The sequence below is a fragment of the Trichechus manatus genome, unplaced genomic scaffold, assembly GCF_000243295.1.
Source record: "Trichechus manatus latirostris isolate Lorelei unplaced genomic scaffold, TriManLat1.0 scaffold00038, whole genome shotgun sequence".
NCBI lineage: Eukaryota > Metazoa > Chordata > Mammalia > Sirenia > Trichechidae > Trichechus > Trichechus manatus.
Window position 1 is genome coordinate 17,005,617 of NW_004443974.1, and position 21,342 is coordinate 17,026,958.

Consider the following 21,342-nt stretch of genomic DNA (forward strand, 5'->3'; position numbering starts at 1 on the left):
CTTGACATGCATTATGCGTTAACTCAAGTAACCCTCAACATCACTCTAGAAGTACAGTATATTCCCCTGCCACAGGTGAGGACACTGACACTCAGAGAGATGAAATTGATTTGCCTAAAGTCACACCTTGTTGTCGTTGTTAGGTGCCATCGAGTCGGTTCCGACTCACAGCGACCCTATGTACAACACAACGAAAAACTGCCCAGTCCTGCGCCATCCTCACAATCGTTGTCATGCTTGAGCTCACTGTTGCAGCCACTGTGTCAATCCATCTCATTGAGAGTCTTCCTCTTTTTCGCTGACCTTCTACTTTACCAAGTGTGATGTCCCTCTCCAGGGGCAGGTCCCTCTTGATAACATGTCCAAAGTATGTGAAGTATAGTCTTGCCCTCCTTGTTTCTAAGGAGCATTCCGGTTGCACTTCTTCCATGGTATAGTCAATATTCTTGGCCAATACCACTATTCGAAGGCATCAATTCCTCTTTGGTCTTCCTTACCCAGGATTTGAGCAGAGCCACCCACCACACTATCCATCTTAGGTATGCCATTTAATCTCTCTGCCTCACAGATTTATGGATTGAAAGAGTTGGGTAGAACATTCCAGCTAAAAAGTTCCCAAACTTTCCAACCTTGTATGAAAAAAGAACCTCTACTAGCAAGAGAGTCTCATGGAATACTTAAATGGATGCAATTGTTCTACTATATTATTGTAATAATTTACATTTGTTCATCTCTATGTAACACATTCAAAACTATGTACTTCGCATGAATTATCTGTGTTAAAGTGCTAAATGGAAAAAAATCATCACCTTTAGGAAACAATAAAATTCCTCACTTATCATACCTCAAAGAAAACTAATGTTAATAGTTCAATGAGTATCCTTCTAGTCTTTAATGCATATATGCACGCAGATTATTATATTTATGAAAATGGAGTCACACTATATGTGATGGTTAAGGTTGTGTGTCAACTTGGCTGGGCCATGATTCTCATTAGTTTGGTAGTTATGTAATGGTGCAGTTTGGTGGTTATGTAATGATACTGTCATCATCCATGATGTGATCTGATGCGATCAGTCAATCAGTTGTAAGACAAGTTTCTTCGGGGGTATGGCCTACTCTAATATATACATGGATGTTCTGGTAAAGCTTGCTTGCTTGCTCTGTCTGGATCCTGCTTCTGGCTCGTCCTCATCTGACCTCCAGTTCTTGGGACTTGAGCCAGTGGCCTGTTGTGATGCCTGCTGATCTTGGAATTCATCAGCCTCTGCAGCCTGTGAGTCAGGCCCCTGCCATCTTACCTGCCAATCTTGGGTTCAACAGCCCCTGCAGCTACTTGAGTCAGAAGAAGCCTCCTGTCTGATGTCTGACCCATGAACTTGGGACTTGCCAGCCTCTACAACTGCGTAAGCCATTTCCTTAAGATAAATCTCTCTCTCCCTCTCTCTATATACATACATGCACACACCTCATTGGCTTTGCTTCTCTAGAAACCCACCCTAAAACATTTGGTACCGAATGATTCTAGAGAAACAAAATTATAAGGATGTTTTCTAAATTGGTTCTCCAGTCTGACTAGTCTTAAAGGCACCGATGACTCTGCCTCCAGTAGTAAAGAGGGTGCTGCAAATGCATGGTGTGAGCCGGCAATATTAACATGCAAAATATCACCACCAATATCTTAAGTACTGGTGAGAAGCGAGGCCCTGGGTGATTACATGTCTGATACTTTTCCACAATTTTGTCAAAATGAGAAGTATAGGGGAAGCTGGCTGGTTAGTCTTATTTTTGCTAGACAAAGTGGTGAAAGAAAGAGATGAGCTCAGGACTTCAGAGTCACAACTCAAGTGCCACATAAAAGACCTGAAAGTTGCCACTTGTGCCCTGAAAGAAAGCCTCATTTCTTGCAGTAACAGGGATCACACTACCAAAAACCAAACTCAGAGTCTTAATGTTAAAGTGGTTGAATTACAAAGCCAACTGAATTTCCAACCTTGAATGGTGTTGGAAGTGAGGGCATTGACTGTGAAGAAGTGGGATCTCGAAACTTGGGATGGTGACATATAGGCAGATAATCAGGAAGCTAGGGACACTGAGCCCCTAAATTCCGTTTAATCACTCCGGCCAACAGAACCAGCCCTCTTACCTCCATCTGAAGAGATCACTCCTACTTTGTCTACCCCAGTACTACCATTATCCCTTCCACTCCCATCTGATGAGACTAATCCAGCTGTGCCTAAAGACTCTTTGTGTGAAATATCACCTGGGGCATTGCCTGGGGTATCGCCTGAGGTAGATGCCTTACAAGACATTGCTGAATATTCCCAGAACCGACCCCCACCACCCATTTTTGCTTCTAGACCTATAAGTAGACTTAAGTCTCAGCGAGCCCCAAAAGATGAAGTACAATGTGTGACCCAGGAGGAGGTGTGCTACACTCCAAAAGAACTGCTCAACTTTTCTGATTACGTACAAACAGAAACCTGGGGAGTATGCGTGGGAACAGCTATTAAAGATGTGGGATAATGGTACAAGGAACATAAAGTTTGATCAGTCTGAGTTTATTGATATGGGCCCACTAACCACAGATTATTCATTCAGTGTTTCAAATTGAGAAGTTAGGAAACGATCTAACAGTTCATTTGGTTGGTTCGCTAAAGTATGGACTACATGGTGGCTTACACCAACTCAAGCTGAAGTACCAGACCTGTCTTGGTATACTGTAGAAGAAGGTATCCAAAGGATAGGAAAACTGGCAGGTTAGAATGGATTTATCAGGTTAGACCCACAGACACACACATGGAGTGCCCAGAGGACACACCTTTTACCACAACTGCAAGGAACAAATTTGTGAAGGGAGCCCCAGCATCTTTGAAGATGGCTGTGATTGCTATTTTATGAAAGTCAGATTTGACAGTAAGAACTGCCCCAACTGAATTAAGACTCTTAACTACAATGGGGCTGACCAGACCCCATGGTGGTAGGGCCCACGTGGCAGCACCCAATCGACAAAGACAAGGTAGCCGTGGACCAGAAGCGGACAATGGAGTCAAAGCAGTAATCAGAATAGTCTGAATCATTTAGACTTATGGCACTGGCCTTAGTCATGGTGTCTCTAGGAATGAAATATTTGATCTGCACAGGCAGAAGAATTCTAGGTCAAGTGAATGGCAGTCTAACTCGAATCACCAGAATAAAGAGCCATGGCCCCTCAATCCCCCAGATGTGAGTGAGTGAAAGACCCACAACCCCTTGAATGATGGGGAAGCTGGGTCCCGTTGAGGAAGGACCCCACTACACTGCCAAAAATTTATACTGTTACTCTTTCCCCCAGCCTTCCCCAAAGGGAGCTACAGCTTTTTATGAGTGACTGTTAGTGGGGAAAAGGAAATAATCAGACTTTTGGAAGATTACTGGATACTGGTTCTGAACTGACACTAATTCCAGGAGACCAAAAATGTCACTGTAGCCAACCAGTCAGAGAGGGGGCGTATGGAGGTCAGGTTATTAACGGAGTCTTAGCTGAGGTTTATTTCACAGTGGGTCCAGTGGGCCCATGAACTCATCCTGTAGTAATTTCCCAGTTCCAGAATGCATAATTGAAATAGACATAGTAACTGGCAGAACCCACACACTGGATCCCTGACAAGTGGAGTAAGGGTTATTATGGGAGGAAAAACCAAGTGGAAGACATTATAACTGCCCCTACCTATGAAAATAGTAAACCAAAAGCAACACCGCATTCCTTGAGGGACTGAAGCGATTGCTGCCACCATCAAGGTAATGAAGGATGCAGGGGTGGTGATGCCCACCACACATCCCCATCCAACTCACCTATTTGGCCTGTGCAAAAAACAGATGGATCTTGGAGAATGACAGTAGATTATCTGACACTTAACAAGGTGGTGACTCCAACTGCAGCTGCTGTTCCAGATGTAGTTTCGTTGCTTGAGCAAATCAATACATCTCCTGGTAGCTGGAATGCAACTACTGATCTGGCCAATGCCAGTTTCAAAGAACACCAGAAGCAGTCTGCCTTCAGCTGCCAAGGCCAGCAATAAACCTTCACTGTCCTACCTCAGAAAACCTTGGTGGCATAGTGGTTAAGTGCTACAGCTGCTAACCAAAAGGTCGGCAGTTCAAATCCATCAGGCGCTCCTTGGAAACTCTATGGGGCAGTTCTACTCTGTCCTATAGGGTCGCTATGAGTTGGAACTGACTCGACGGCAATGGGTTTTTTGGTCCTACCTCAGGGGTATATAAACTCTCCAGTACTATGTCATAATTTAGTCCACAGGGAGCTTGATGACCATTCCCTTCCACAAGATGTCACACTAGTCCGTTATGTTGGTAACATTATACTGACTGGACCTAGTAAGAAGTCTCAATGACCATAGATTTTTTGTTAAAACACTTGTGTGCTAGAGGGTGGAAAATTAACCCTAAAAATTCAGGCCCCTTCCATCTCAGTGAAATTTCTAGGAGTCCAGTGGTGCATGTCGAGATACTCCTTTCAAAGGGAAGAATAAGTTGTTGCATTTGGGCCCTCCTACAACCAAAAAGTAGACCCAATGCCTGGCGGGCCTCTCTGGATTTTGTAGGCAACATATCCTTCATTTGGGTGTGCTACTCTGGCCTATTTATCAAGTGACTCAAAAAGCTGCTATTTTTGAGAGGTGCCCAGAACAAGAGAAAGCCCTGCAACAGGTTCAGGCTGCCATGCAAGCCACTCTGCCCCTTGGGCCATATGATCTGGCAGATTCAATGATGCTTGAAGTGTCAGTGGCAGATAGAGATGCTGTTTGGAGTCTTTGGCAGGCCCCTATTCGGGAATCACAGCGCAGACCCTTAGGATTTTGGTGTAAAGCCCTGCCATCCTCTGTATATAACTACTCTCCTGGTGAGGAACAGTTTGTGGCTTGTTAGTGGGCCTTAGTACAGACTGAACACTTAACCATGGGCCACCAGGTCACCATGCAGCCTGAACTGCCCATCATGAACTGGGTGTTGTCTGACTCACAGAGTTATAAAGTTAGACATGCCAAGCAGCACTCCATCCTTAAACGGAAGTGGGATCGGGCCTGAAGGCACAAGTAAGTTGCATGAGGAAGTGGCCCAAATGCCCATGGTCTCCACTCCTGTCAGATTACCTGCATTCTCCCAGTCTGCACCTATGGCCTCATGGGGAGTTCTTATGATCAACTGATTGAGGAAGAGAAAACTTGTGCCTGATTTACAGATAGGTCTATGTGATATGCATGCACCACTTGAAAGTGGACACAGGCAGTACTACGGCCCTTCTGGGACCCTCCTGAAGAACAGTGGTGAAGGAAAATCCTCCCAATGGGCTGAACTTCAAGCAGTGCACCTGGTTGTTTACTTTTCTTGGAAGGAGAAATGGGCAGATGTGAGATTGTATACTGATTCATGGGCTGTGGTTTGGATGGATGGTCAGGGGCTTGGAAGGAACATCATTGGAAAATTGGAGACAGGTTATTTATGGGGAAGAGGTATGTGGATAGACCTCTCCGAATGGGTCAAAGAAGTGAAGACATTTGTGTCTCATGTGAATGCTCACTGAAGGGTGACCGTGGCAGAGGAGGATTTTAATAATCAAGTGGACAGGATGACGTGTTCTGTGGAAACCAGTCATCCTCCTTCCCCAGCTACTCCCGTCATTGCTCAATGGCTCATTAACAAAGTGGCCATAGTGGCAGGGATGGAGGTTATGCATGGGCCCAGCAACATGGACTCCCACTCACCAAGGCCAACTTGGCTACAGCCACTGCTGTTGCGCCCAATCTGCCAGCAGCAGAGACCAGCACTGAGCCCCTGATACGGCACCATTCCTCAAGGTGTTCAGACAGTGACCTAGTGGCAGGTTGATTACACTGGACCGCTTTCATCATGGAAAGCACGGCATTTCGTTCTCACTGGGACAGACTCTTACTCTGGACACGGATTTGCCTTCCTTGCATGCAATGCCTCTGCCTAAATTACTATCCATAGACTCAACAGAGTGTCTCATCCACCATCATGGTATCCCACACAGCATCAGCTCAGATCAAGGGAGTCACTTCACAGCAAATAAGTGTGGCAATGGGCCCATGCTCATGGAATTCACTGGTCTTACCATGTTCTCCATCATCCTGAAGCAGCTGGCTTTACAGAACAATGGAATGGCCTTCTAAAGACACAATTATGGTGCCAGCTAGGTGGCAACACTTTACAGGGTTGGGGCAATGTTCTCCAGGAGGCTGGATATGCTCTAAACCAGAGTCCAATAAATGGCGCTGTTTCTCCCATAGCCAGGATTCACGGTTACAGGAATCAAGGGGTCGAAATGGGAGTGGCATCATTATTATCCCTAGTGACCCACTTGCAAAATTTTTGCTTCCTGTCCCCACGACCCTATGCTCCCCGGGTCTACAGGTCTTAGTTCCAAAGGGAGGAATGCTCCTGCTTGGAGACACATGAATGCCACTGAACTGGAAGTTAAGAATACCATTAGGCCACTAGGGGTTCCTCATTCCTCTGGATCAAAGGCAACGAAGGGAGTTACCATATTGGCTGCTGTGACTGACTCTGACTACCAACAGGAAATTGGACTGATGCTGCATAATAGAGGTAAAAAAGAGTATGTCTGGAATACAGGCGATCCCTTACAGTGTCTTAGTATTACCAAGCCCTGTGATTAAAGTCAATGGAAAACTACAGCAACTCAATTCTGACATGATTACTAATGGCCCAGACCCTTTAGGAATGAAGATTTGGGTCACCCCACCAGGCAAAGAACCATGACCGGCTGAGGTGCTTGCTGAGGATAAAAGGAATACAGAATGGGTGGTGGAAGAAGGTAGTTCCAAATACCAGTTACGACCAACTGACCAGTTCCAGAAATGAGGACTGTAATTGCTGTGAGTATTTCTTCCTTGTATGTGTGCATCAAATATTTTTGTTTTCTTCATTTATAAAAATAAGATGTAAATGGGGCTAGTGCGTTTTCTGCTGTGCACATTAGTTGTATCGTGTCTGGTGCCAAGCATGACTTTGTAATTGTTTTTATAGGTTGTGTATGGTTTAAAGAGACATGTATAGGTGCCAAGTTGACAAGAGGTGGACTGTGATGGTTAAGGTTGTGTGTCAACTTGGCTGGGCCATCATTCTCAGTGGTTTGGCAGTTACATAATGATATTATTTGGCAGTTATATAATGATGTAGTCATCCTCCATGATGTAATCTGATATAATCAGCCAATGAGTTGCAAAGGGAGTCTTCTCGGGGGTGTGGCCTGTATCCAATATATAGGATGTTCTGACAAAGCTCACTTGTTTGCTCTGGATCCTGCATGTGGCTCATCATCATCTGACCTCTGATTCTTGGGACTTGAGCCAGTGCCCTGTTGTATTATCTCCCAATCTTGGGATTTGTAGCCTCCTCAGCCTGTGGGCCAGCAGACTGCCATCTCACCTACCAATCTCGGATTTGTCAGCCTCCTCAGCCCACGAGCCAGGAGAAGCCTCCAACCTGACACCTGATCCACAGACTTGGGACTTGCTAGCCTCTACAGCAGCATGATCTATTTCCTTTAAATAATTTTTTTTCCCTCTCTCTATATATATACGCTTCACAGGTTTTACTTTTCTAGAGAACACAGCCTAAGACATATTGTTTTGTAACCTGCCTTTTTTCACTTAGTATTTGCAGAAGTTCACGAACAGTAAATTGAAAAAATATTACTTTTAATAGCTGTAGAGTTCCATCATTTGGATGATCATATAGGGTTTCTTTCTCAATTATCTAAAACAAACTTATTCATTTTGAAATAATTTCAAACTTGCAAAAATAGTACAAAAAATTCCCATGTACCTGTTTCCCACCTTTCCCATATGTTAACAATTTTTATAATTATAGTACGATTTTCAAAATAAGGAAATTAACACTGATCAATGAAATTAATTAATCTACAGATCTTATACAAATTTCATCAACTGACCTGTTAATGTCATTTTTCTGGACTGGGACCCAATCCAGGGCTACAAATTGCATTTAGTTGTCATGTTTCCTTATTTTCCTTTAATCTGGGACAGGTTCTAAGTTTTTCTTTGTCTTTCATTAACTTGATGTTTTCAACAAAGTACTGGCCAATTACTTTGTAAAATGTCCCTCGATTTGAATTTCCTCATTAAGTTCACATTATGCATTTTTGGTAAGAATACCATGTAAGTGATGCTGTGCCCTTCTCATTACATCATATCAGGAGGCACAAGATGCTGACATATCTCAATAATGGTGATGCCAACTTGGATCACTTGGTTAAGGTAGTGATAGTCAGGATTCCCCATGGTAAAATTACTGTCTTTCCCCTTTGTAACTAAAGGTTGTGGGGAGATACTCTGGGACTATAATATCCTGTTTTTCATCATACTTTTAGCCAGTAATTTTAGCATCCATGATTCTTGCCTGAAACAACATTACTACGGCATCTGCCAAATGGTGAGTTTCTATTTCCATCACTCCTTCTGCGTTTATTCATTGGTATTCTACCATAAGGAGCCCTGGTGGTGCAATTGTTAAAGCATTGGACTGCTAACCAAAGGGTCAGCGGTTTTAAACCACCAGTGGCTTCATGGGAGAAAAGATCTGGCAGTCTGCTTCCACAGAAACTTACAGCCTTGGAAATGCTATGGGATCGCTATGAACTGACTCAACAGCAGTGGGTTTGGCTTGGGATTCTACTGTAAGGAAAGGTTTTCCCTCTTCCCTGATTTACTTATTTATTCAATTATTTATTTATATCAGTGTGAACTTGTGGATATTTGTTTTATTCTATGCGTTATAATCCATACATGGGTGGCACAAATATTTAGGCGCTTGGCTACTAACCAAAAGGCTGGCAGTTTGAATCCACCCAGAAGCACCTTGGAAGAAAGCCCTGGTGAACTACTTCCAAAAGATCACAGCCATTGAAAACCCTAAGTAGCTCAGTTCTACTCTGAACACATGGGACACCATGAGTCGGAATCGACTTGGCAACAACTGGTTTGGTTCTTTGGTTTTATTGTTACTTTTTTTGTCACACAAGTTATCAGGCAGGCTTCATACATCTCCAGTTCTGCATGTCCAAAGTAAGCAAAAAGTAATCAATTAGCTCTTCTCATCTGGTTTGTGCACCTACCTCACTATTTCTGGTTTCACCGTTTCCTCTTAAATGAAGATAACCAAGGTTATGTTTGTGGGGGTGTAGGCTGGGGTTTGAGATGAACCCTAGGCCTCCTAGGGAATTAAAAAAACCCAATTTTGGCCCCTTCGGTCCATGCACTAACCAAATCTATTTGACAACTAAAGATAAATTCTAGATAATGTTAAATACAAGACAGCCCAATCGTCAAACTCACTAATGAGGCACTTGTCTTCATATCTCCTATCAGGATAAATCACTGTTTTAAATATGATGTCCGGCCTTTCTGGTCGGAAGCAAACAGCATACTGGAAATCAGGATAGCAGGGTGGAATTTAATCCTTCGCATAAGTTACAACACAGACCCAAGATCAGAGCATAAATGGACAGCTGCAAATCAAATCATTTTGAGACATTTATTGAGCAATCATTTTGTAGCAGGTCCCATGCGGGGTACTGTGGAAAACATACAGACACGGTCCGTATACAGCACAGGTGCCCATAATTAACCCTGGCATAAAATCACAGCATGGAGTAAGGAATCTGGCTTCTGAACCAAACAGAACTGAAGTGGAAAGCCATTTCCACTACTGCTCAATGCATGACCTTAGCAAGTTATTCAACTTCCCAATTTTTCTCTTTGTAAAACTGGGATACAGACAATTTGGGGGTGGGTGGGGGTGGTGGTGTTTAAAGATTTAGGAAAATAATACATACAAAGCATTTGGCATAGAACCTGACACATGGGGAACATTTTACAAATGCTCCCTATTATATCCATTATGATAAATATGAAATAATGTTTGTTCTATTATACTCTAGGCATAATCTTTAAAGATAACATATTCATATAATAAATGAATTAAAATGAGGTAAGAACACCAACTAAGTGAAAATACAGTCTTTCAGTCCCAATATTATTGCTATGGTTCAGTTTGATGGTTGCTTGTGTACTATGAACAGTAACAGAAAAATGCATTTTATACTCACCTTTATTTTTGATTTCATTGCTTGAAGGGACTGGACCACAGGGATACAGTAGGCAAGAGTTTTACCTTTTAAAAAAAAAGTGTAAAAGCAATTAAAATTACAGACCCTACAGACGTAAGAAAAACAAAGGCCATAATGGAGACAGGCTCTGTTATCTTTGGGTCGTACCAGATTCTGGGGAAAGAAAAGAATGCCATCATACAGCCAAGAGAGGTGAAAAGGAAGTTCACCTGTCTTCCACAACCCCTAATTTTGCTTTGGAAATTCAGTACTGCTAAAAAACCTGAAGCTTCAGCTCCTTTACCCATCTAACAAGGGAAACAATGACACATTTCCCAAATTACACAAAGCTCAACTTGATAGTTGCCTACAGAAGTTACAGGACTCTATTTCTGAAGCCCACCTTAATCTCTCAGATGAGCTTCAGTGGTCAATTAAAAGTTCTCTGCAGGGGCTGTTGGGATTAGCAGCCAGTTTGAACTCTACAGCTAGCTTCTAAAGACCAAGGAAAAACCAAAGATGGCCAAAATTCTGGGTTTCCACCACCTGACTGGTGGTCAAGCAAGTAGGATTTGTCCTTAAAGGCACAAGAGGGTCAGAAGGGCAAGTCCAGACTGGTCTGGAACACAGTAAAAGCAGTTTTCTGCAGAATGACTGGTGTTCAATACTGTATACTCATGTCAGAGCTCTACGTTTTAATATCAGAGAAAATATTCATCCTTCACTACAGTGAGGGTGGGCAGCTCTGGCCAGAGATGATGGAACCTGGCAAAGGCCTGAAATAGACTCCTAGGAATGATAGCAGAACGTGACAATTTCCTGCTCATGGCACCATCAATCATCCCCTTCCTTTCATTACTGGAACAAATTCAGTGCTTTAATCAAAAGCAAGCATAGCTTCCCCTCTCCCAAATAAAACAAAGCAACTCCACCACAGAAACAGACACTTTTACTCCATAACCATGGGCCTGGATACCAAGAGAAGGCAGAAAATTAAATGATGACTGACCTGAACCCGTCTGGGATCTCACAAGAGCATCTCTGCCTTCCAGCAATGCAGGAATACTTTGCTTCTGAACACTTGGGCACCCAAAAGAAAGAACACTTATTTATCTACAATACGTTACTCAGTTATGTTTAGAAGAAGAGACATAGGATAGACAAAATGCAACTGCCACACTCTGATTTGTCTATCAACTGCCACCATAGAAGTTACATAAGCATTCAAGTGAAGGTGCTAAGAAACTTTTGATGATTAGAAGTATAAAACCTCAATTAAATTTCTGGCACTTAGCTGAAAATGCTGAGGCAAGCCTGAGACTGGCCATTCTACTAAATAAAAAAAAAAAAAAAATTGGTAGTGGTGGTGGGGCTCCTTATTTTCTTCTTCAATATTCTTATTAATTTTTTACTTATGGAAGTAGAAAGTACTTATTATTAAAACGCACAGAAACGTACATAGTCAAAAAGAAGAGGTTCATAATTTTACTACTCTAATTTCCAGGAGTCATCACTCTTAACAAAGATTTTTAAAAAAATTTTAGTATCCCATTATTTCCAACCAAATAGCCATTTTGGTTGACTCTAATTCTTATTACCAAGAAATGACATGCTAAAGCCTATCTTTTGTCCACAAAGCCTGGACAACACTGTTATCTTATGCAGACCATCTTCTGGACCAGAGCTCTCTTATAGTTTAGAGCTGAGAGCAGCACTGGAAGGAGATCCAGCCTCTCCATTTAACAGGGGAAACGAGCAAACTGAGTGATATGTTGAGCCCTTGTTGGTCAATAGCAGGCAATCTTTTCTAATGCCAAGATATCCATTTGCTCTATTCTCCACAGACAATTCAAATTTCATCCGGTTATATGCACTTGAGCCCTGAGAAAATTAAGATTAGCCTGGAATTCTTACCTGGTCATACTAGATATTTTTAAGACTGTATTTATTGTGGAAATCTAAAAGAGAAGAGAAAAAAAAAATTTAATTACCAGTTTTTGGTAAAAATATATTTACTGGAATTAAAGACACAAAAAAGGAGAAAATATTGGGATGAAACTGATTACCATGATCACATTAAGTTCAAAATCATCTCCAGTTCTCAACCAGGGGTGATACTGCCCCTTCCCCCTGCTCCTAGGAACATGTGGCAATGTCTGGAGACATTTCTGGTGGTCATAAGGGGGTGGGGGGTGTTGCAACATAAATCTAGTAGGTAGAGGCCAAGGATATTGCTAAACATTCTACAGTCCACAGGACAGCTCCCACAACAAAGAGTTACCCAACCTGTAGGTGAGACAAAAACCTATGTAAAAAAGAAAGGGTAGGTAAGCTGTGACTGCATAAGCAAAGGAAATCAGGACTACCTAAAAGTGAATGTATTTTTCTCCCTTTACTCGTAAGAAGCCTGGAAACTTATTCATAGTAAAACAAAAACAAAAACAAAAACAAAGTGTACATTTGTTTGTAAAAAAAAGTATGTTAAAATAGTCTCTTCTCTTAACAGCAAGATGCCAGTTCAGTTCCCTCTCCTATGGTCACTGTGACATCTGCCACCAGAATGGTCACAATGCTGTATCTATCGAGTAATTAGGAAGTTGTTTAAGTCTAATATGTGAAGTCCCAGTCATAAAGAAAAGTCTTTAAGTTCTTAAGAAAAAAACAATAGTGTCAGGAGACAGTACACAATAACCTAAACACATTAAATTGCCCTAGAAGAGTATCATATCAATCTGAGTTCATTCAGGTGGCTTGAAGCAGAAATAACCATTCTTCAATTTCTCTTCCTAGAACTGTCATTTCACAGACATTCGGAATGAATAAAGATACTTAAAAAAACAGACACATCAAACCATGAGACTACTTACTAGATGTGGATGGAGGTCCAGTTCATGAAAAGCATCTGAAGTAAACACTTTCTCTTGCACCTGCTTTACTGCAGTTCTGCAAATGATGAATAAAAACCGAGGAATCAGTTCCGATATGCAAACAAAACAGCAGAATACACTTTATTCCTTTTATTCCTAAAGTGCATCTACACCTGGACATACCTGTGGAGTTCTGGAATTTCAGGGTTGTTTTTAAACAATGATGAAGTCTTAATACACGGTTTCTCCTCCTGGTTTACATTACTGGTACCAGACGAGTACTTCTTTGGAGAAAATGTTTCTCTTGCCTTCCCCTTGAAAGTCCTTTCAGTTTCTGTAACACCAGTTTTCTTGGCTGGGAAAAATGGTATTTTGCTCCTCCGTTTCACTGGGGGAGCCTCACTGGGCGCGTGGTATTTTCTTTTGGTAGCCTTTGCTTGCTGCATTGTTCCCAAAAGGAAAGATCAACAAGCGATGCATTAGTCCATGAAGACAGACCTCAGAGTGAAGCCTGACTGCCCACAGAGTTGCATCTCTTCCTGCAGGGATCATTATGCCCCATATGTCAAGCAACAGTTTAGGGTTTGCAGTCAGATTTTCTGACTCAGCATTTTTCTTTCCCAAAAAAATTTCAGCTCATTCATCTCACTAGACTTTATCAACCATCTTAAATGTTAAAGTAACCAGGATGAGGGTAAGGACCAAGAAGGGAGAAGCATATCTTGGGCTGAATGTTAACAAATCTGTTTTAAGGGAAAGAATGAACACACCTTTGGAAGTATGCACGCTAAGTCAATCCATATCCCTAGGAATCCATTTACACAAGAATGGAGGGGAGAAAATCTCTCTACCAACAAAGCAAGTAGTGATTACACATGGGAGAAAGAAAACTGGGATGCTCGTGTCCTATTTTATGCTCAGGAAGCAGAAACCTTTGTTACTGCTCTATCCTAGAGTGCTTGGATCGCTGTCATTCTCTACATTCAAGCTGCTCCTCCAGACTCAGATGGTTTAGAGATAATTCCTACTCACAGTTCCAATTCCAGATGAGAATTCTCCTCCATCCATCACTTCTATCACAATTATTTCCAACTCTCCTTGCCTTTCAATTCCCCACCTGATTGTTGACTATAGGCTACAATACTATTTTCTTGCCTGTTGCTTATTTCTATTAACGTGAATATGGTTAAATGCATGATGTCTAAACTCCCCGCAGAACCATCCAATTCCTCTATTTTCTTTTACCTTCTCTTCCTGATTACATATAAATATAAAAATATCCCTTGAGTTAGTGCTTGTTATTCTAGAGTTTTGGTTTTTCCTGGAATATGTTATTTTCCTCTTTGCTTGAAATGATGACTTCTGCTTACACACCAGCTTGCTTTAGCCATGACTGTCAGCTTCAGACTAATCTACGAGTAACAAGAGTTCTTTGCTTCTGGCAACCACAAGGATTCCTTTATCTAAGTAATTCAATAAATACAACTTCAAATATTTAATATTAATAAAGTACTAACCTACTTCATTTTACAAGTGTATTTTTTACAAATCCCAAGGTTAGGGAATCTTAAGATTACAGAAAAAGATTAAGTCAAGTTTCAGGTCTGCTGAATTATTTACAAGACAGTACTTCCGTACGGAAGGGGCAGATTTCACCTGATTCACAGCACTGGGGAAAAAGAACCACAGCATCTTGGAGCACAATGAGCCCAACAAGTCCATTCCCACCACATGCAGGAATTCTGGCTGCAGGTTACCTGCCAGGTGGGGCCTTGCGGCCTCTGCCTACACACCTCCTCCTGGTCACCATGTCACGAGGCAGCCAACTCTGCTCCTAACCAATTTTAAGGGTTAGGAAGCTGTTTCTGACATTCAGACAAGATCTGCCTCCTTGAACATCTTCTACTAGTCTAAGGTTTGCTTCCTCTTGTACATAACATTCCTTCACACACTACATGATTCGTTTTTTTTCATCTTGGGACTACACAGTCCAAATATGATACAAACTTTAGATCTCTTAACATCCTGGTCACTCTTTATTACTATGTCAATGTCTCTCTAAAAGCAAGTAATCAGAGTTAAGCACTATATTAGAGAGACTTTCCATTGTTCTTAGATTAAAATCCAAAATCAGTAATATGATCTATGAAGCCCTCCAGAATCTGGCCTCTGCACAATTTACCAATCTCAGCTTTACCTTATGCCAATCTGATCTTTCTTAAATTCCTAGAATGTACCATGCTCCTTCCCTCCTCAGGACCTTTACACCCACTACTCCCACACCTACATCCCCAACCCTCCCTGTGGCTGGCAAACTCATACTCATTCTTCAGACTAGGCTTCCCTGGCGTTTCCTCAGAACAGTCTTTCCTGATCCTCTCTTTTCCACTCAGTCAAGCCAAGGTTCCCTGTTCTTGGCTCTCCTGGCACCTTATTGTCCTTTGCAGCACTCAGCACGATAATAAAAGTAGCATGTAATTCATTGTTTGGTGTCTGTCTTTCCAATTAGATTGTAAGCTCCATAAAGAAATGGACAAGTTCTGAACACCACCTGAAGCCCCTGCACTGATCTGCATCTGGCACAAAGTAAACACTCAACAAATACTTGTAAGATGAATGAATGACACAGTGCAATTATCGATCTGGACACTATTCTACTACATGTTAGCTACCCCTGCCCTTATCTCCCCCCTCTGACCCCCCCAAGATCCACAACACATTCATTTAAAAAACTGACCACTCTGCAGTTGTCAAGTAGCTTGGTTTCGCAGATACAAAGCTGAAAGATCAGCCAAGCCCTTGAGGAAATCACAGGCTAGTGAAAAAGACAAAGGTGTAAAAACATAAATCCAAGCCTATATTTGTACTATAGAGAAGGTATGTACAAAGGATTATGGGAACACAGAAAAAGAAAGACTAACATGGCCTACAGTAGGGGAAAGAGAGGGCAAGGAGTCAAGTAACGCTTCCTAAGTTAGCGTCTGAGCAGAAAGTGAGCAAGGACATAGCTGGATCTACTGAAAATTAGCTGCACAACACTCAGCAAATCACTGCCCTCTGAGTCTCTGTTCCTGTACTTGTAAAATGCAAGGACTACAGCAGATGATTTCTAGGGCCTGTCCTCGCCCTATGAGTCTAAGATGCCATATCTTTGATATTAACAAACTTAATCGAGTACTTACTATACACCAGGCAGTATACTAAGTACTTATATGAATTATTTAACCAATACAGATCCTGGTATCATCCCATTTTTAAATGCGAACACAGAGGCAGAGATGCGGCGTACTGTGTGCAAGGGTCACTGGGGGACCCAGGCTTTGCCCAGGCATTATGATTCAACAGCCCAAGTTCCTGTAATATCATTTATTAATTGTATTCTGTTTGGTTAGAAAACATCATGTGTAGTTTGATCCCTATTTTGACATTTTGCTTTCTAGAAGGATATATACCAAAATGTTAACGAGAGTTACCCGAGTATGGCAATTACGGGTGTGTGTGTGTGTTTTAAAATCTTCTTTCCAAATTTTCTACAATAAATTTGTATTAACTTAGTAATCAAAAAATATTTTTAGAAAGAAAAAATCATGCATAGTGTTAGATATATAGCATAATTTAAACTGTCAAAGTCTTCTCAAATCCAGTATATATATTAACTACTTATCCCAAGTTCAGGCTATTGGTAAATTCAATCAGCATAGCCATAATTTTCATTCAGGACATTAACAGGCCACTGCAGACATCTGTCATCACCTCACTAATACCCTTTTGAAACAGTGGTTCAAGGAATCATAAAACCAGATGCCCCACATTTATTAATTCAACTACTCAACGAAGTTTTAGTAAGTGCTTCCCATGTGTTAGTTACTAAGCTTTGTACATGGCACAAGCACCCCAATGATCTAACGATATAGCAATTCTATTACCAAAAATGGGGCCATACTATTTTTTTTATTACTGGATTTATTAAATGTTTCTACGGGCCCTCGTGGAGCAGTGGGTTAAGCACTCGCTGGTAACTGAAAGGTATGGGGTTCGAATTCATCAGCTGCTCTGCGGGAGAACTATGTGGCAATCTGCTTCCGTAAAGATTATAGCCTTGGAAGCTCAATGGGGCACTTCTACTTTGTCCTATAAGGTTGTTATGAGTTGGAATTGACTCGATGACAATAGGTTTGTTTTGTTTTTTTTTAAATTTTATATAGGCCAAACAATGTACAGGGTCTTTATGTGCATTACCTTATTAAATCCTCATATAAACTGTTCCCATTTTATGGGCAGAAAAATCAAGGATAAAAAAAGGTTAAGTAACTTCCCCAGTGTCATAGAGCTATGAGTTGCAAGGCTGGCATCTAATTCCAGGTCTATCCTACTCTAAATCTGATGCTCCCAACAGCTCCTTTATACCTCTCTCCCCTTTAGATGTGGCTACACCATTGGCCAGCTGAAGACTACTCATTCCCAAACTCCTAAACCCTAAAGTTTGATTATTATTAAGAACCACCGAAGAGAAACCAGATAATACACGTTAGCTAGTGTTAGCTAATATAAACTCAAGGAATTCAAGCTTCTACACATTAGCTGCCCTGAAGTGACTTTGGCAATTGATTTTTCAAGGGCACTATGTGTTGCTTTTTCAGGGGGCAGGGGAGAAGGAACAAACCTTGGCACTAAATTGTATCCTTCCTGGTCTTTGTGTTAATTTATGACTTTACGGAAGCTTTTCTGCTTTGCAGTCCTTCTCTTTCAATCTGAGAGTTAGGATCCCAGGAACCAGTTTTCTGCTCTTGCTTGGGTTAATTTCAGAGCATCTTTCCCCTTTACAGTGAGGGAGTTATATTGATGAATTGTATTCTCTTTTTCCCTTCCATTCCACGTGGATGGAAATCTATCCAATTTTTGAAAGCTATTCAAAGAAATTCCTAGTCTCCAACCCTCATTTATGAGACAAACTACCCTTAAAATATAAAAAAAAAAAAAAAAAAAAAACTCGTTGCCGTCAAGTCGATTCCGATTCATAGCGACCTATAGGACAGAGTAGAACTGCCCCATAGGGTTTCCAAAGATGCGCCACCAGGGCGCCTTAGAATCGAGGAAACGTGACTTACAGAAGTTAGGAGAGTTGGCTGATAAGTGACAGGGCTAGGACTCAAGACGGAGCGTTAGTTCCCAACTTCAAAGTAAACAGTCACCAATCCCTCACACCACCTTCACAGTATTCAAACTAGTAGCATGGGCCAGCTCCCCGCCCTCTTCATTCGCTCCACTCCCTCCAAAAACATCCCTTCAGGGTGGTCTTCCGGTTTTATACACGTGTTTCTGAGCAACTCCTCCAGAAGCTGCCTGATAGCTGGGTTTTCTCCCTTTTACTCTGTTAAAAAAAATATCAAAACTGGTCTCAGAAGCAAGGCGGCAGCCTGCGGTACGCCACGAGCCCGGCTCCCGGAGGAGACTGAGCTGAAGCCAGGTCAGAACTCACCCGCTTTGTCTGGGCTCGGAAGGATCTGAAGAACGTCTTGCGGGCGGCGGCCTGGGCTTCGAAAACGTTGAGGAGCAAATCCTCAGCGGCTGCCATGGCTACCGGGAGGCAGAAGGCACCCGCGAGACGCGGGAGACGTCGGCTAGACGCGATTATCCGCACCACTCACGATTTGGGACTGCGGCTCCAATTCCGACTAGAGCCCACGTGGGACGCGCGCGAGGACCCCACGTAGCTGTCCTGTCGAGTCCTGTCGTCGCCTCCCCTTCCGAGGCTGAGAAAGACTTAGCAACAAACATAGAATAAGTTTATAGCAGCGGTACCGGGGCGGAAGGGCGCTTGCTGTGGCGCACGGACCGGGAGGTGCGAAAGCGAACACCCTGAGGGCGAGGGACACCGACTAATGTGAGGTGACACCTTCGTCCCTCATGGCTTGATTTGTTGCAGAAATGCAAAATTACGCTTAATCGGGGGTTAATGCTTGTGAAGCTCTTTGAATTCCTCTAAGAAACAAAAAGGCTGTGCACCATCAAATTAACATTTTCATTTACCGCCTGGTTACTGTTTCTTTGCTAACTCGTTGCCCTGAGAGGCTCCTAAAGGGACTTGGGGCTCGGTCACCAGAAGGGGCCCTTTGCCTGCCATGCAGGCGGTGAATTTAGGGCCATGTTTCCTCCTCGAGGTTCCTTTTACCCGCTCGCAGTCGAAGCGTAGCCAGGCCTGGCCGCTTGGATTCGGCCCGCAGACCAGGCGCGTTTTTTAGACAGGCAACTCCTTGGTCACCTGGTAGGGCTGGGTCGCCTGGCAACCGCGGGGTCCTTCCTAGCTCAGCGGCGCTCGGGCCCTGAGGGGAGAAAACTGCCGCGGAGGGGGGGTGGCAGCGACTTTTGGGGAGGCAGCAAGGGGGCCGCGACGTGGAGTTTGAGCGCCCAAGGGTTGTCTTCTGGATCTGAGGGAAGATGTCCACGGCTATCAAGGCCCGGGTGGTGCCCGAGACCGACGGGCCTGCGCCACCCGGGGAGGAGGAGGGCGAGGGGGGCGGCGAGGTGGGCTCGAAGGAGCCAGCAGCGGACGCGGCTCCCGGGCCCAGTGCCGCTTTCCGCCTCATGGTGACTCGGCGGGAGCCGGCCGTGAAGCTCCAGTACGCGGTGAGCGGCCTGGAGCCGCTATCCTGGTCCGAGGACCACCGCGTGTCGGTGTCCACGGCCCGCAGCATCGCTGTGCTGGAGCTCATCTGCGACGTGCACAATCCGGGCCAGGACCTGGTCATCCACCGCACCTCGGTGCCCGCCCCTCTCAACAGCTGCTTTCTCAAAGTAAGTCATCACCGGGGCCCAGCCCTGGGATCTCCTCCCGCGGCCGCGTCATCGGTCCCCAGGGAATCTTGGCCCGCGCCAAGCGCGGGGATTCCCCCCACCTCGCAGTCAGTGCTTAGGGTTTTTTAAGTGGCCAGGGTTGCCGGAGCTTTAAAAAAAAAGAGAGAGAGAGAAGAAATTTGAAGTTTTTTGCGCTCTATTTCTCTTATCACTCTTCTACACACACCCTGGGGACCCCCCGGAGCCGAGTCCCGCCAATCCTCCCTTCGGCCCTAAGTCTGACCGACTACTGGCGTGCTTTCTGAAAACTCCACCCCCTGTTGACCCAACCCCAGACCTGCCTCTAGCGTTGCTTCTATTGTCTGGGGCCTACTCCCCGGAGCCCTTGGCTAGCTTTGTTTACTGTTTTGTATCCTCCTGTGGCCTTTTTTGCTTTGGGGAAGAAAAAATGGTCCTTTCCATTGTCATAACTATTTTAGCGACTTTATTATGAACCATCTTTGTTTCTCAGTCCGGGCAGATGGGTAAAATACTGCATCTCGGTGTTTGTACTCTAGTTTCTCTTTCATAGCTGAAAATCACTGAGATGTAGAATGGAAAAATAAGGCCTCTGGAAACAAATACGATTCGTAAACTTCAAGTATAAGATCTGTGTGTAGATTTAGTGCTTTCAGTTTCATATAATCTAACTTTACCTTCAGAATTTTATGGTTCCTAAAGTTTTATTATTTTACTGTCACCATTTTCAAATTCAGTTATTTATTTTAAGCGGTAAGCCATATGGTACATTTTCGTGGTTTAGAAGTGCAAAAACTTTCCCAATTTCCATTATAGGTTTGTATGCACATATGTGATTGTCAAAGTGTATATTCATGTATCAGTTAGGTATTTGAATACCATTATGTGCTAAACTCTGACCTAGGTTTTGGAAATAAAACCAAAAACCCTTTGCCGTAGGCTTGAGTCTGACTCATAGCGATCCTATAGGACAGGGTAGAATTGCCCCATAGGGTTTCCAGTGCTGTAATCTTTACGGAAGCAGACTGCCACATCTTTCTCTTGTGTCTGGAGATGAAGCCATGTACAAAATAGAGTCCCTGCCCTTACGGAGCGTACATTCTTTGGCAAGTCAAACGAATAATAACAATGTCAGGTGGTAATAAGTGCTCTGAAGATACGTGTCTATATACAGAGAATGTGTTTATGTGAAAATAAAATAAAAAACCCTTACAGTCAACAGAGCCCCCACCCAACCAAACCCACTGCCATCTAGTTGATTCCAACTCATAGCCACCCCATAGGGTTTCCAAGGCTGTAAATCTCTGTGGAAGCAGACTGCCACCTCTTTCTCCCATGGAGCCACTGGTGGTTTTGAACCACCAGCCGTTTTGGTTAGCAGTCAGTTTCTTTAGCCACTGTGCCACCAGGGCTCCAGTCAACAGACAGTTGTTTTAAATATGAATTCTTAGCTGTGGATGGAGTCCCTGGGTTAAGGTGCTCAGCTGCTAA

General features: G+C 43.2%; 2 protein-coding genes across 2 annotated transcripts in view; one reads left to right on the forward strand and one right to left on the reverse strand.

Moving 5' to 3' along the window:
- Positions 1–19,099, reverse strand: part of DDX31 (DEAD-box helicase 31) — an 89,079-nt gene extending 69,980 nt beyond the window's left edge. The window contains exons 1-6 of the mRNA XM_023730836.1: positions 18,518–19,099; positions 13,222–13,478; positions 13,039–13,114; positions 12,086–12,129; positions 11,181–11,251; positions 10,172–10,236 (exon numbers count right to left, since the gene is read on the reverse strand). Of these exons, the coding sequence (XP_023586604.1) occupies positions 10,172–10,236; positions 11,181–11,251; positions 12,086–12,129; positions 13,039–13,114; positions 13,222–13,478; positions 18,518–18,613 (609 nt within the window). The 5' untranslated portion in view covers positions 18,614–19,099. The remainder of the gene's footprint in view (positions 1–10,171; positions 10,237–11,180; positions 11,252–12,085; positions 12,130–13,038; positions 13,115–13,221; positions 13,479–18,517) is intronic.
- A 171-nt stretch (positions 19,100–19,270) lies between these two features.
- GTF3C4 (general transcription factor IIIC subunit 4) overlaps positions 19,271–21,342 on the forward strand; it is a 36,621-nt gene continuing 34,549 nt past the window's right edge. The window contains exon 1 of the mRNA XM_004375784.2: positions 19,271–19,833. Within this exon, the coding sequence (XP_004375841.1) occupies positions 19,477–19,833 (357 nt within the window). The 5' untranslated portion in view covers positions 19,271–19,476. The remainder of the gene's footprint in view (positions 19,834–21,342) is intronic.